This window comes from Amia ocellicauda, chromosome 1 (assembly GCF_036373705.1).
Source record: "Amia ocellicauda isolate fAmiCal2 chromosome 1, fAmiCal2.hap1, whole genome shotgun sequence".
Classification (NCBI taxonomy): domain Eukaryota; kingdom Metazoa; phylum Chordata; class Actinopteri; order Amiiformes; family Amiidae; genus Amia; species Amia ocellicauda.
This window is the reverse complement of record NC_089850.1, coordinates 33,749,709-33,765,994: the sequence shown is the minus strand read 5'-3', so window position 1 is coordinate 33,765,994 and position 16,286 is coordinate 33,749,709. Positions and strand designations below refer to the sequence as shown.

Here is a 16,286-nt window from a genome sequence, read left to right as displayed (position 1 = left end):
GGTCCGGTGAAGTAAATGAGAGTTTAGCTGGAATGGACACATGAATACCCTATGGGTCTGCAGGGGCCAGTGTTGGAGAACCTTGCTATAACTAATTCAGCTCTTGGTTATTTTTAGTCTTTCTTTGAAGTTTCACTCTTATTCCATTGCTACACTTTATTATTTCTGGAAGACCATACATAAACTACTGTTTCTCAAGGAAGCAACGTGATTATTCCAGATATAATATAATAATAGTGCAAAATGCAATACAAACGTTAACTCTACATGCTGGATATCTAGGCATTCAGAAAAATAATAGTTTGGACTTTACCACAACTAAGCAAATAATTGGAGATTAAAGGAGACTGCTGGGGACAGGCCCACTGCTGGGTGGAGAAAAAAAAAGAATAAATCTTTAAAACTACCAATATCAATACACAGATGACATTTCATTTTCTAGGCTTGCTATTGGCTAATTGACTATTTCTGTCTGACTGCTGCACTACCCTGCAATAATGTAGTACGATTATCAAAACATTCAAGTGTATGATGAAATTCTGAAACCTATTCTTTTAGTCAAACTTGCTGCAATCAGAACTTGAAAGATCGCACCCTGGAGATAAACAGATTACACAGTGATCTTTTCCTGGGGGAATCTACATTTATAGCCATAGAGTACTCAATTTTTATTATTTGTAATTCCCAACTGCACCCAAATAATTATTAATTATAAAATAAAATACTAAGTAACAATCTAAAATAATTATTGAAGAAACACTGTTTTTTTATGCTGAAGAATATTTTGCTGTGACCCTGAGGAAAAAAAAAGCATTTAAAAATCCCAACTGGGTTTTTACTTTTATAATTCTGAAGACACCATTGGGAGGGAGACAAAGTCACTCCTTTCACAAGCAAATATAAGACCCTAAGGCTGACCATGAAAGAGCAGATGTACTGGATATCATTAGTATGTAGTGAGGATGTCTAGGCCTTGTAGCTTCAGCACTGCCAGTGCCAGTTATCAGTACGGAGGATACAGACAGCTTTACTCAGACCAGTGAACAGCAGATAGTGGGTTTGTTTGTTTTTTCGGTGTGTAGGTATGAGCACCATATCTTATTGTTTAAAGTTTATTTACTAACTTCAGCATTTCCTTATAAGTTGAATCATAGTGGTTATAAGATAAAACCTCACAACGATAAAAGTGGCTTCATAATTCAAGAAGAAAACCAACAAGAGTGATATGTCTTTTTCTGGAAAAGAACCTATAGGGATATAAAACATCTGTGCTCCCACTTTCATTCTATGTAATGGATATTATTGTCTTAACATATGTGTTAAATGCATAAATTATGTGTTTACCAGTATTTGTTTGTGGCTACAATCCTTTAAATCTCTATTAGGTATTGGGTGCTTTTTTAAGACTGTAAACAACAGCTTTACATTTCGCCTATTAACTGGATTAAAATGCTTTCAAATGGTAAGTGGTTGGTTTGGTACCTATGTATCAATGTAACACAATTGGTTTCATTGCATTTTATTTATAAAACGGTCAATGGTCAATATGGTCAATATTTAATAAGGTTAAAATATACTTTTCCTTGGAAACCGTGCTTGACACAAACATAATTAGTATTGCGCATGGCAAGCATCCAAATCTGAGTTCTGTAAATGGTATTAAATGAGGAAGTGAGATTCTTCAGTCAGTGCATCCAAGTTGTAATGTATTTATTATATTGATTTGTGTATGTATGTATGCATGTATGTTCAGGTAGTGGACACAAAAAAGTTAACACCTGGGTAAATGAGGGACACCAAGTATATTGAAAGCAATGGCTTCCACACAGGTGTGGCTCATATGTTAATTAAGCAAATAACATCTCAGCATGCTTAGGGTATAAAAATACTGGACAGGCCTGGTTCCCTATAATTATGGTTAGCATGACTGCAAGAAGAGACCTCAGTGACTTAGACTGAGGGATGATTGTTGGAGCACATTTGGCAGGAGCTTTGGTGACTAAAACTTGTTTCATGAGCAATGGTGTCTAAGGTGGTGTCGGCATGGAACTCTGAGGGAAAGACATCATCAGTAAAAGGCAACAGTGGATGGAAGTACATACTCCGGGATCATGATATCCTGTGCATTAATATGAAGTTCAAGGCAAAACAGGCAAGTAACTGCTAATCATTTGACTGCAAATTTCAACCTGGGGCATGAGCAGCTAGTTTAATCAAAAAACGGTCCCCTTAAAACGAGTCCAGATGTACAAAGAGCACAGGCGATAGATTACCGAGCAGTGGAGAAATGCGATATGGTCAGATGAATCATCCTTCACCATGTTCTCAACAAATGGACTAGGGCACGTGTAGTGCCAACCTAAGGAACTCTACAGTCCTGATTGCTCGGTTCCAAAAATGAAGGGCTCTGGTGGTTTGGATGCACTCATTCTCTGAGAAGGAAAAGTCTTCACCTCATGTTGCAGCATTTTTTTCCTCCTAGGAAGGGGTGTCTTCCAGGATGACAATGACCAACCACAGGGCACGTTTGGTCATCCAGTGATTTCATGAGCATGACACTGATATTATCAATATGTCATGGTCTTCTCAGTTACCAGACCTGAACCCAACTGAAATATTCTGGAACGATGCCTGAGACTGCATTCTCCACCTTCATCAACCAGGCGTGAGTTGATTGTCTTACTCATGGAAGAATGGTGCTGTATCCCTCCTGCAGCATTCCAGATGCTGGCAGACTATTCCACGCGACATACAGGCCGTACTGGCCACACATGGTGTCCCAACACCCTATTAATTGACTTTACACTGGTGTTTAATTTTTTTTGTCCACTACCTGTACGTATGTTCTTACTTAATTACATACTTACTGTGACACAAATGTATGTGAGGAAATCATTACCATAACCTTTAATTTTATTTGTTTTTGTTCCATTATCTAGGAATACAATCATCATTTTAAAAGGAAACTAAACCTGTTATTCATGAGCAACTCATTGAGATTGTGCTTTACCTTGAAAAAAGCATACATTATTGTTCAATAGTTGCTTATATGTTTATATAAAAATTAAAAAATGAGGGACAGAAGAGATGCATGCTTTTTATATTTCTAAATTGTGATCTGTAATGTTAGTTAAAGCAAGTATCTTTACATACAGACAAAACATACACATACAAACACACACATATATATATCAGAAGAGGCTGGTCTATAGAGGCAGAGGAGGTTGCTCGTTCTCTATTTTTGAGAGGAAGAGGGAGATCAAAATATAAAAAAGAGTAATTGGTTGAAATCAACCATTACCAATTCTCAGTATCATTTATAAAATAATTTCTCTCTTCTTTGGAAAAAATCCATTATTGAAATTCTGATTAAAATGCTTAAACAGTGACACCTGCAGGCAGAGGGGAAGGCAGGCTGTGTGAGGTGGGGGGCAGAGGAGGACAGGCTCCTGCTGTCCTTATGGCGGGATCTCTTATATCAATTTAATGCACTTGATTTTTTTCATGGTAATCTGTCATTGGCTATAACACGTAAAATGATGCTCCAAGGGAGTATGTCCTCCCTAACCAATCAACAACCAGAATACAATATTGACATCGCGTTCATCCAATGATAATTTCCAAATATCATCTTAAATTCTCTACCACTGTATTGTACGTGAGTGTGACGAACTTGTGAAGTGATAGATACAGTACCATATTAGAAAAGATACATTATAAGTGCAAATTGCAAACCACTTTTAGATTTTTCAGATTTACGTTTCCCTTTTTTTATCGAGAAGTAGCTAGCTAGTGTTAGTGTTTCATGTTTTTTGTTTTTCCTTTTTAAATCAGAGTGTTGTGTAAAATTCCCACTGTAAAGTACTGCGTGCTGCGTCACCCCTAATTGGACTGACAGGCTTCTAGTGACACATTACACACACGAGGCTCATTCCCATCCAGAGCCCACAGTGATTAGACGTGTCTTTCCCTCTCGTTCACCTGGCCCCTTTTTATATTCATCCTTTGTGTTGAAATATGATATATGATAATATGATATTACCTTACCTTAGTTGTATAGTAAGTTTGCTAGTTGGATTATTGCTACATTTGATCATAAGAACATAACATAACACAAGAAAGTAGAAGTAGAAAGTAGCCAACTAGTGTAAAATAACATGACGCAGTGGGTTGGCTTTCCTCCTGTTCTCCCCAATGTTTTGAGTCACCAGCCACCACTGATACATATATATATATATATATATATATATATATAGTAGCGGGTTGAGGTGTAGGAACGTCTGGACTTTGTGGGTAGCTGAGGAGAGATACCCGTCAAAACACACAAACGGGAAAGTCGGGTTGAAGTTCGAACCAAGTTCGTCGCTTTATTTAAAGTCACCAAAACAATTCGCATCCAAATCTGTATCCGTGTCACATGCAGTAGTCAAAGCCAGAGGGGGTTGTCATCCAAAAAGAAAAGGTTGTTCACTACTCGGGGTCGTTGTCCGGTCCAAGGTCTGTATTTGGGAAATCCTCTCTTTTGCTTCTGGTCGATCCTGTCTTCCTTTTTGCTCTCCTGCACACCCTCCTCGTCCTTTCGTTCACCAACTACTGAGACACAAGCAACAAAAGGTTGTGGGTAATTATAGCCCAGGTGTAACTGGCTGAACCTGTGCTGTGGTCTTAAATGAGTGCTGGACCCCCAGGTGTGTCTGCTCTGCTGCTCTCTGGAAAATTCCATTACACTGTCCAGGGTCCTGACATGGGTGTAGAACTGCCTTTCGTGGTGTGTAATCAGGGCCCTTGGAAGGACTCCTACTGCTGTCCATGGTCCTGTGGGTCATAGAGGAGAGAAGCCGAGCAGGCACGTAACAATGGTCAATGACCTGCCCCCTCGTCCTACTACACACCTCCCCCCTCAGCTCTGGCCCCAGGGGCAGAGTGGACCCAGCAAACATGGAGTACATCCTCGACAGGGCATCCGCATTACCGTGTGCGGTGCCTGAGCGGTGCACCAGCCTGAAATGAAAAGCTTGCAGGCCAAGAAACCATCGGGTGCCCCGGGCGTTAGTATCCTGGTGTTGCTTCATCCAAGTGAGCGGCGCGTGGTCGGTCATCAAGACGAATTTGCGTCCCAAGACGTAATATTTAAGAGAATCAAGCGCCCATTTGATCGCCAAACATTCCTTTTCCAGTGTGGCATATTTTGTCTCCCGAGGTATTAACTTACGGCTGATAAACAGAATCGGATGTTCCTGTCCATCGACGTCTTGTGAGAGCACTGCTCCAATCCCAGAGTCGGATGCATCCGTCTGTACTATGAAAGGGCGAGAGAAGTCAGGTGAGTGCAATACCGGCGCAGTACACAAGGCGTCCTTCAGGCTCCAGAAAGCCATTTCTGCTGCTTGGGTCCACTTCATCATCACCGGCTGTGCATTCCGGGTTAGGTCACACAAAGGTCCTGAAATAGTGGCAAAGTCTTTAATGGACCTCCGGTAATATCCCGTAATTCACAAGAAAGCACGAACTTGCTTCTTATTGACCGGCCGTGGCCAATCCCTGATGGCAGCAACCTTTTTTTCTTGGGGTTTGATTAGGCCCCGGCCGATGGAGTACCCCAGATACTTGGCTTCACTTACCGCTAGTACACACTTCTTTGGGTTGGCAGTTAATCCTGCCCATTGCAGGGTCCCAGTCACTGCAGTTAAGTGTTGCATGTTTTCCTCCCACGTATGGCTATGGATGATTACGTCGTCTAAGTAGGCTTCTGCAAATAACTGGTGCGGGCGGAGAATCCGATCCATCATTCTCTGGAAGCTGGCCGGTGCTCCATGAAGCCCAAAAGGTAGCATTACATACTGGAACAGCCCGTCTGGTGTAGAGAACGCTGTCTTCTCACGGGCTGCCGGTGTTAATGGGACTTGCCAATACCCCTTTGTAAGATCTAATGTACTGATGAACCTGGCCATGCCTAATTGTTCAATCATCTCATCGATTCTGGGCATCAGATAAGCATCAAACAGGGAGACATCTTTTAACTTACGGAAGTCGTTGCAAAACCAGACCGAACCATCCGGTTTTGGGACCAATACGATGGGGCTGGACCAGGCACTGTTGGACTATAATCCCGAGATCCAGCATCTTCTTTACTTCTTCTTTAATAGCAGTCCTCCTGGCTTCGGGAACCCGATAGGGTTTCTGGCGAATCCTAATACCTGGGGTGGTTATGATGTCATGCTGGATCACCTGGGTACGCCCTGGTATGGAAGAGAAGATGTCTTTATTTCTCCGTACAAACGCCCGTAGTACTTGAGTTTGTGAGGCCGGCACTTCACCTATGGGTCTCTCTTCATGGCTTCTGTCCAGGGGAGGCTCTACAGATGGGGACCGCTGCTTGGGAAGAGAACCACAGAGCATTACCTCTTGATCTACCCACCTTTTCAACAGATTCACATGATTTATTTGTTCTGGTTTTCTTTGTCCGGGCTGTCTTATGAGATAGTTCACCGGCCTGACTCGTCTCAACACTTCATATGGGCCACGCCAGGTGGCCAGAAACTTACACTTAGTTGTAGTAACTAAGACAAGAACCCGTTCTCCTAGAGCGAATTCTCTGGGTGGTACCGGCCGATTGTATATTCTCTGTTGGGCCTCTTGAGCTTGTAGCAAGTGCTCCCTTACAATTGGCATCACCCGGTTTATTCAGTCCCTCATTTCCTCCACATGCTCAATAACAGTGTTGTGTGGACAGGGCTGCTGTTCCCAGTTCTCTTTGGTAATGTCAAGTAACCCCCACGGTCTGTGGGAAAAACTCAAACGGTGAAAATCCTGTGGATGCCTGTGGTACCATAAAAGAGAGAAGCCGAGCAGGCACGTAACAATGGTCAATGACCTGCCCCCTCGTCCTACTGCAATATATATATACATACACTCACCTAAAGGATTATTAGGAACACCTGTTCAATTTCTCATTAATGCAATTATCTAACCAACCAATCACATGGCAGTTGCTTCAATGCATTTAGGGGTGTGGTCCTGGTCAAGACAATCTCCTGAACTCTCCTGAAAGAATGGTGTGAAAAGGGAAAAACATCCAGTATGCGGCAGTCCTGTGGGCGAAAATGCCTTGTTAATGCTAGAAGTCAGAGGAGAATGGGCCGACTGATTCAAGCTGATAGAAGAGCAACTTTGACTGAAATAACCACTCGTTACAACCGAGGTATGCAGCAAAGCATTTGTGCAGCCACAACACGTACAACCTTGAGGCGGATTGGCTACAACAGCAGAAGACCCCACCGGGTACCACTCATCTCCACTACAAATAGGAAAAAGAGGCTACAATTTGCACAAGCTCACCAAAATTGGACAGTTGAAGACTGGAAAAATGTTGCCTGGTCTGATGAGTCTCGATTTCTGTTGAGACATTCAGATGGTAGAGTCAGAATTTGGCGTAAACAGAATGAGAACATGGATCCATCATGCCTTGTTACCACTGTGCAGGCTGGTGGTGGTGGTGGTGGTGTAATGGTGTGGGGGATGTTTTCTTGGCACACTTTAGGCCCCTTAGTGCCAATTGGGCATCGTTTAAATGCCACGGCCTACCTGAGCATTGTTTCTGACCATGTTCATCCCTTTATGACCACCATGTACCCATCCTCTGATGGCTACTTCCAGCAGGATAATGCACCATGTCATAAAGGTCGAATCATTTCAAATTGGTTTCTTGAACATGACAATGAGTTCACTGTACTAAACTGGCCCCCACAGTCACCAGATCTCAACCCAATAGAGCATCTTTGGGATGTGGTGGAACGGGAGCTTCGTGCCCTGGATGTGCATCCCACAAATCTCCATCAACTGCAAGATGCTATCCTATCAATATGGGCCAACATTTCTAAAGAATGCTTTCAGCACCTTGTTGAATCAATGCCACGTAGAATTAAGGCAGTTCTGAAGGCGAAAGGGGGTCAAACACAGTATTAGTATGGTGTTCCTAATAATCCTTTAGGTGAGTGTATATGCACAGATGCATATCAATTTATAACATACCCCAAGGGACAAGGGAAATCAGTATGTTATAAACAAAGTATGTTGTAACCATTATAATAATGAAAATTCTGGAGACATAATTGCTTAAAATATAATAAAGCTAGTAAGCTTAACTGCCAAACAACTTGAGTTTATAATAGCCTACATGCCATTATTTGAGCTAAATTCATATCAGGAACAGTATTAATTTAACAACAGAGGAAAAATAGGCTATACAGGTATAAATAATATTATATTGGCTATATCATATATTTGTATTATCTCACTATTATTTCCACTGTCTTTTCCTTAAGTGTGACTGAAGCAGACCTTTCCCTCTCCCCCTATAATCAACACTTCAGACAAAAATCCACTTTCAAATCTGGTGTTCATAGAAATTAACTGGGGTGATTTCAGATCACTTTCATCTCACTCTCATGGACAGACTGAAACAAAGCTTAAATTGAAATGTATTTGTGTATGAATAACTCCTGGTTTCCTATAGGGACTCATTTTGTATTTATATAAGGTTATGGAGTAATTTTCCTGTGCATGGACTCGAATACCAGAATGTCAGGCAATTGTAATAGCCCCAGAAATGCATGGAAAATTACGCCTAAGGGGAGTTCTTATGTGATCAGTCTGCTTCATGCTCAGGTTTTCAGTGTGAGGCGATGGAAAATAGCCAAATAGAGTTTTGCTGCTCCTTAAATAAATAAACATAAATGATTGTTTACCTGCAAAATTGATCATGCATGTAACAATATATTATTTTACCAGTAATAATAAGCCATCACCAGTAATAATAAGAAAATATGAATATCGCTATTTCATGATTTTTTGAAAGATGAAGATTTGAGGACCATTAAGCATGCTTCAGATTCTCAATTAAAATATTAATGAGCACAAAAAGGTGAACATTTGTTTTTCTTCTTTACGCCTATGAACATGCAATGTAAATCTGACCTGTATGGTTGGAATGAAGTACACTAACAATTATCAACCAAGCTAATTGCAAAGCTAATTATGTAATTACAAGGCTTTCTAAAAATGTTTTAATTAAGATTCTCAGGACCCTTTTCTTTTTCAAAAGGATACAAGAGATATTTTTGCTTTGCACTGACAACAGCTCACATAATCTATGTTCTGAGAATTTTTTAACTGACTAATTTAGTCTTTGGAAGTAAACACACATACATGCACACCACACGCACACACATAAATGCAATGTAAAGAGATAAAAATATCATTGGTCCTTGACAATAAGGCTTTCTATTTTAAAGATGGTTTGAGAGCTTTTTACCAAATAGCTCCAGGCCTAGAAGGGGTCTTTCTGCAGGTACACAGCAGACAGGGCAGGGCAGTACAGCTTTCCTCCACCCACTTCATCAGTGTGCTTAATCCACTTGTATATTCCACTCAGGGCTACAGATGCTGAAAAAAGCTTTCAATCACAGAGAATGCATGCTGTTATAGAGGCTTTTTTAATGTAAAGCTGTACATATCAGTGGCCTTGTTGAGTCCATTCACATCCCCGCACGAAAGAGAGGCAGAAGAATTTGATAGAGGTAACTTCTCTGTAAGCTAAAGGGTTACACACGGCTAAAGGTGCAGATATAAGATTGGAACATGTTCGTGCAAAGTCAAGCACTCCATTTTTCATTTTTATTCTTCAGATTTGCAAAGGAAGAGACTGACTTTATTAATATGACCCAACCCCCACTCCCCCCATCCCTACCAGCATTTCTGTATGGCAAGATAAAATAAAATAGAATTCTTGATCATTAATTCAATAAAAATGTCTTCCAATTGACCATTGTTGATATAAATAAGTGTTCTTAATTCACTTAATTAATTTTTTTTTAGTGATGTCACCTTTAGTACAAGGTGGTGAGAACTGTTTCATCATCCAGAAGGTTCACCTTGATAATGGACAAGGTCTTATATTATTTTAAGTTAATCAAAAAATAAATCATCACCCCTAGTCTATGCTGAAAGAATGTTTGTGGAGGAATCTTAATCTAGTAGTTGAAGTATATAGTTTAAAACACATCTCCATAAGAATCAACATTACATTTCAGGAGATTAAAGACAATAAATTACCTTGTAAATAGCCTGTTCACAGGAGCCTACTATTATTTGTCCTTCATGTCTGTCTTACCTGTCTCTTTTATCTGCTCTTGAACATTGAACATATGCTGTGACACAAAAAAATGGCTCCAAACCTTTTTGGCCACGTTACGTCCTGAGATGTTGACAATTGTTAACACAGGGCACTCTCTTTGAACCACGCTGACCTTTATGGACTTCTCTGAGACAGATGACTTTTTACATAGAGCGTTCTATAGACTGCAAGCAATGAAGAGCTTCTGAGTTGCATTAGACAACCTACATGCAGTTTGACCTACAAATGGCTCGTCTTGACCATGTAATATATCCAAGTGCAGAAGAACTGAACTGAACTGAAACAGATGAATATTATAACAAGGTTAAAAAGCAATTCTGGCAGAAGACACAATAACAGTTAATGATTTTCTTTAAACATTATTGGTATGTAAATGTATTCGGTCAACCTTGGTTACATTTGTCTATATGATTTGTCTTAGCTTTGTAACCATTACATTTCTGTATTTTCACACAAAAATAAAAATAGAACACAAAACATAAGGAATTGTAGACAATACGTACCTAGACCTTATTAATGTGTATTTATTATTTGATTAATGTATAATTTGTATTTTGTTGTCTGTTATTGTTATGATTTTAAATCTACACTTCCTCAATACATTGTTATATTAGCAACCACTGTAACTTTAAATGCTGAACATGGAAAAATAGAAAAGTAATTGATTCAGCAAAACTTTTCTTAAGTTAAAACTAGTTGACTGCTGTTTAGCCTTCCCCTCGCCAACTCCTGTTGAACTGAAGTGTTTCACGGAGGCCAACTGCACTGGGTCTGTTAGGTCATGTTTTATTGATTATGTGTAAACAGTTTGAACAGTGTTACAAAAGGTCTCCAAACAAAATGCAGATTTTGTTTTCCACGTTGCTCTGTATATCGCCATCTATACAGAAGGTGTTTTGCAGTGTGTTTGGCTTGATAGCACAATTATTGAATTGTGTGTGGTGTTTTCTATATATATCAAAATTACATGTTCTGTATATGGCACAGCACAGCAATGTTTTGTAGACACAGTGTGACTGAAAGTTGAAATTTATGTAATCGTTTGGTTTACTATAACGCGGGTAGACATGTTCAACTTAAAGAGTCCATTAGCACAAACATGGAAATGATCACAGAGGGATAAACATAAGTCAAGCCAAATTTAAGAACACATTTGATTTCTTCTTTTAGCTGCGATGCACTAAAGGGTCTTTTGGGCGTGAGGTTTAAGAAGCGATTCTAAACTGGGCTCCAGATTCATGTTCCGTAGCCCTGCTGCTATAAACCGTGCTCAAGTGGAACACACGCTAATTTTGGTAACACAGTTTCTTTCTACTCTATTGACAAAATGAATAACATCTACTGAAGGTATTTAAAAATTCAGTCACATCCACATCTCACAGCCTATAAGGAGCTTTCACGCTTTTAGGTTTGCTTTAGATGTTTAATACCCTTTTCTTTTGTGTCAAGAAGCTCACGAGGCGTTAAGAAGCACTGATAAACCCACTTAGATCCCTTCCTGGGCCGTCACCTCTCCCTGCCAAGCGGCTTTAGGTGGTAACTGATCTGTGACAGGCTGCCAGTCAAACAGAGCATTTCTGAAAGCTGACACAAAAGAGTGAGCACCAGAGAAAGGGATAGGGGGGAAAAAAAAGAGAAAAGAAACCACACTGTATCAGCGTCTCTTTGCCTCCGTCAGGTTCATGGTAGGGCAGCTTGGAGCTTGTGAGATAGAGATCACTGGCCCATCTAGACTAGGGACTGCCCCGGCTTACTGCTGATAATAGAGGGAAAAGTGAGAGTGACAGTCAGATGGAAATTGACACAGGGCTTCTGTCAATGCCGTTCGTTCCCAGGGGACAAGAAAAGGAGCTGAGCTTGAAATGTCACTGCAGATAATTCCAGCAGCTCTCTATCTTTGTGCAGAGTATCATGCTGCACCAGATGCCAGGCACAGTTTGTTGAATTTCAGCATTTTCCAGTCGCACATTCTGCCTGTGTGAGCTTGGTTAAAGAAAAAAAAGAATGCTTGATGTCAATACGTATCTAGGAAAAAAAAGGAAAAGGTTTTGACGTGGCTAGAATAACATACTTAAAAATGATTTAACCCACTAACCGTTTAAAAAATGTCTATAATTGTCTAGCGTTTGTCTTATTGTGGTTAGGATCACAACAAGGATTTGAAGTGGAAACTTGTGAGAAGAACTAGTGTCACAGAACTCAATCAATTCATTAATTGTTTGTCAATTTCAGGACCTTGCTGTTTATGTGCTACGAAAATGGGCTGGAACTCGTACAATACAATAGTTATAATAGCATAATACTGGTCCCTTTTTCTCCCACGTCTGTTCCTACCACAAATAACAGTCTGTCACAGTCTATACAATAATAATAATAATAATAATAATAATAATAATAATAATAATAATAAAGCACGTTTGTGTGTTTATGGTCAGTTTTGTTATTTATTGGATATATATTTTACAACACTACATTATTTTTTAAGTATTGTTATGATAATTTACAGTTACATTAATAGACATTTACTGGAGAGATAGAAGTAAATTTTGTGCAGCCTCAAACATTCTCTTAAATACTTTATATTTTAAAGAGAATTTAAAATCTATTTGAGCATCAGTAGAGGTGTCTATAGAGGAATTTGCATTTTTGTGTTTTTTTAAGAAAAATACAGCTTATTTTGTTCATAGCGTTGCAACGTTCAAAATGCAATGTTTACCACAAATGGTTAATAGTTTGTGCTTGAAATAATGAAATATTTGCTCGCAGTTATGTCTTGGTTTTTAATAAAGTTATGTTAATGGGAATCATTACTGCTCTATGGCTTTGCCAAATTTGTGAATCACCTCCTCAGAACAGTGCAGTCCTCCAGCTTGTGCAGTGATACCTTTATGCAGAATGCTGAAATCCAACACCTTTGCACAGTATTCCCACTTAAGCCATTCTGAACTGCACATAATTACTGCTAAAAAATAATTATCATACCCTAGTAAAAATTTAAATAATTGTTTTGTAAAACCGGAAATAGATGTATGAATTATAATGACTTGTGGTTCTGTGCTGTTTTGTTATTTAATTATTCTTTTGAGGGGTTCTCAAATTGCATATCTGTTTTAATGTATTTATTTTTAAAAAATGATATTCCAAACACAGTTTTCAAAAGGTAGGCTACATCCTAGGTTTTAAGAATATTATTTGAATATTGTATTATTATTTTCATAATATCTTCATAATTTTGTAGAACCTATTCAACAACAAAACATGTCATATCTGCGATCTTGAAAAATAAAATACTTTTCACATTCCATTAATGAAAATCTTAACTTTAACATAAATACAGTTAAAATAGTGTTTAAACTTTAGAGAATTGACATTAAATTCAAGCAAATTTGTAAACAGCACTGAATGTTTTATATTATATTTATATACCTTTCATTACACAGCAAAAACAACTGCAGGGAAATTCACATATTCATGAATAATGGAACATAAATTAATGACTGTAAATAAATTATTACAGAAATAAGTAGGTGAATTTTTAACTAGTAAGGACAACATATCATTCTGTCAACATGCAATCTTATTTCTAACAAAACTGGTAATTTTTAAACATTGAGTATGTGTTTAATACACTTAAAAGTTCAAGGACACCTTTAAACTAAAGATGAGGGATGCCTCTCAGCCTATAGGGTCTATACCAGTCAGACTGAACTACCACATGGCAGTTACTGATTACAATATAACAATATATAATGAAGTACTACTATTATTATTACTGTTTTTAGTTTTATTTTGATCCAATATTTATACACATTTAGAAGTCTGTAATCTTCATGATGGATTTAGATCATTGGGAAATTTTCAGTTTTGAAATGCATGCTCCTCCGGACTTTCACTTAATGAAACGAAAAACCTCCAAAAAGGTTCTGATTAACAGGTGAACTTCAAAGCCATTTTATAAGCAATTTGGCACAAGACTTACACTTCTTATAATAGCAGGTATGTCTGTCAGTGGAAATTTAAACTTTTTCCTGGGCTGTTATTGACTTAGTTAGGCAGTTACAGTCATGAAGGATGTAGGATAATAATGTGTGGATTTGAATGTACAAGTCTGATGTGATTTTGAAATGAGCTAAACTGGGTGGATTATAACAGAATACTCTAAGGTCAAGAAGTACAGAAACACGTTGGCGAATATTAACTTTTTATTTCAACCTGCTGATCCATTTGTTATATAAAATATTTGTTTGCCACGTACTCTAATATATTATGAATTTGTGTGTAGGAGTCAGGCCCCCCACCTGACCCCTACACACATCATAGAACAGGCACTGGGTAATCCTGTTCCCCACATTCAATAACCAAAATCTATACCTATGTTTCAAACATACTGTAGACAGCATTGTCATAACTCTGATTCAGGCTTTAGTTTGCTAATGGAAATATATTTCTAACAGCTGATTCAGAGGATGATCAATTTAATCTGGTAGGGCATTGTGTGTAGATGAGGTTGTCCATCACTGAAATGTCTGATATAAGACCTCAGAGGTTTCATGTAGACAATGTCTTTAAAGCATGTTTATACTTTAATGCACTTATAGCACTAAAAGCTTTATGCAAACGTGGGGTGATTTTTTAATTTATTATTTTGTCTTAAATTATTTGTCCTTCAAAGTCTATGTTCATTGATTTTATTGTGAAAGGTGAAGTACGTTGAAAGATTCTTTGTATATTTAAAGTGTAAAAAAGCTTATTCAAGGAGGAGAACATCATTAATGCAAAATTATATTGTTCTGATTCACATTATCAACAGCTTAATAATATACCTAGACTAAACACACAATGAACAAATTCTTACAAGATCAAAGCTTCAGGAAGCATTACCTTTTACTCACAGACTGAAAGCTTTATCTTTCATAAAAGGGGAAAAGGATGCTTTAAAGGACCTTTACAGAATATGGATGCAGTTCGTATTGTGGAAGTTGAGTGCACAAGAGAATTCCACAATTTTCGGTCTTTGTTAGAAGCCATGCTTTTCATAAGCATGTATATGGAGTGTGAAACTCTTGCTTTGAACTAATTGTCAATGAAATGCATTTTCAAAGGGTGCCTTTGTCTACATAAACACACTGTTTGAGAAATGGAGATTGGCACTGGGTCTTAATGTACCCCTTCTCCAAAAAAGGGCTTTTTTATAGTTCTGATGAAACCAAAAGAAAACAAAATTGGCGGGGTCATCCTATGTTAATTATGGTACTATGAAGTGGAGTGGATACTTGTAATAAAGCCAAAAGCCAATAAAGCAAAGTGTGATCTCTCCCACACCTGTTTCACTTTAGTCTTTGGCCTTGTGCTAGTGAACAAACAGCAGGCCAGCTAGGCAGAGAATACACTTTCTACCAGCTCGCTTTATATATGCAAATATTTAAGTGGTCTGCAAAAGCAGAGAGTAGTATTAATGAGCTAATCACATTTAGTATAACCATAATTGCCACTTGGTTATCATTATGTACAATTTTGTCTATGCATTTCACATTTTACTATAGTAGAATATACATTTTACATGTAAGTATTTACACAACCTTTTCCAATAATGAAACCTGAAATTTAAATAAACAAATAAATACATACAATAAATACCAAAATACAAAAACATGAATGCAAATAAATCACTGTAATTAAGTCACATTATATTTGTTGTGTTTTGTTATTTAAGAACAAACATTTGCACATTCCTTCCTTTATTAACAACAAATATGAAAACTGTCTACAGCTGCAAACTCACCCGAGACCATAAAATGTTAACATAGTGATAGTTATTTCTCTCTCTCCTGACTTTGTTTTTTAAGGGCTTCTTTGTTTCAACTTATGTGTGTTCTCTCTTGTTTATTGAAGGTAAAGTGGGTGAAACGCCAGAGAGCCCATTACAGAGACAAGCGTGCAGCGATCGCAGGACTGGATGACAGGACTCGTCATGGTGTGTACCATAATTTCACTAGTACAATCCATCACAGAGCTGTCAGTGAGTAAAGTGCTTACTAAGCACTGCACTGTGGCTATCAGGATGCTTCATGGAACAGTAATTAATTGGAGG

The 16,286-nt window shown here is 38.3% G+C and overlaps 1 protein-coding gene across 1 annotated transcript in view; it reads left to right on the top strand.

The window, feature by feature from the left end:
* Positions 1–16,286, top strand: part of LOC136748666 (PC3-like endoprotease variant B) — a 272,976-nt gene that overhangs the window by 53,281 nt on the left and 203,409 nt on the right. The window contains exon 4 of the mRNA XM_066702614.1: positions 16,088–16,169. Coding sequence (XP_066558711.1) covers positions 16,088–16,169 — 82 coding nt within the window. The remainder of the gene's footprint in view (positions 1–16,087; positions 16,170–16,286) is intronic.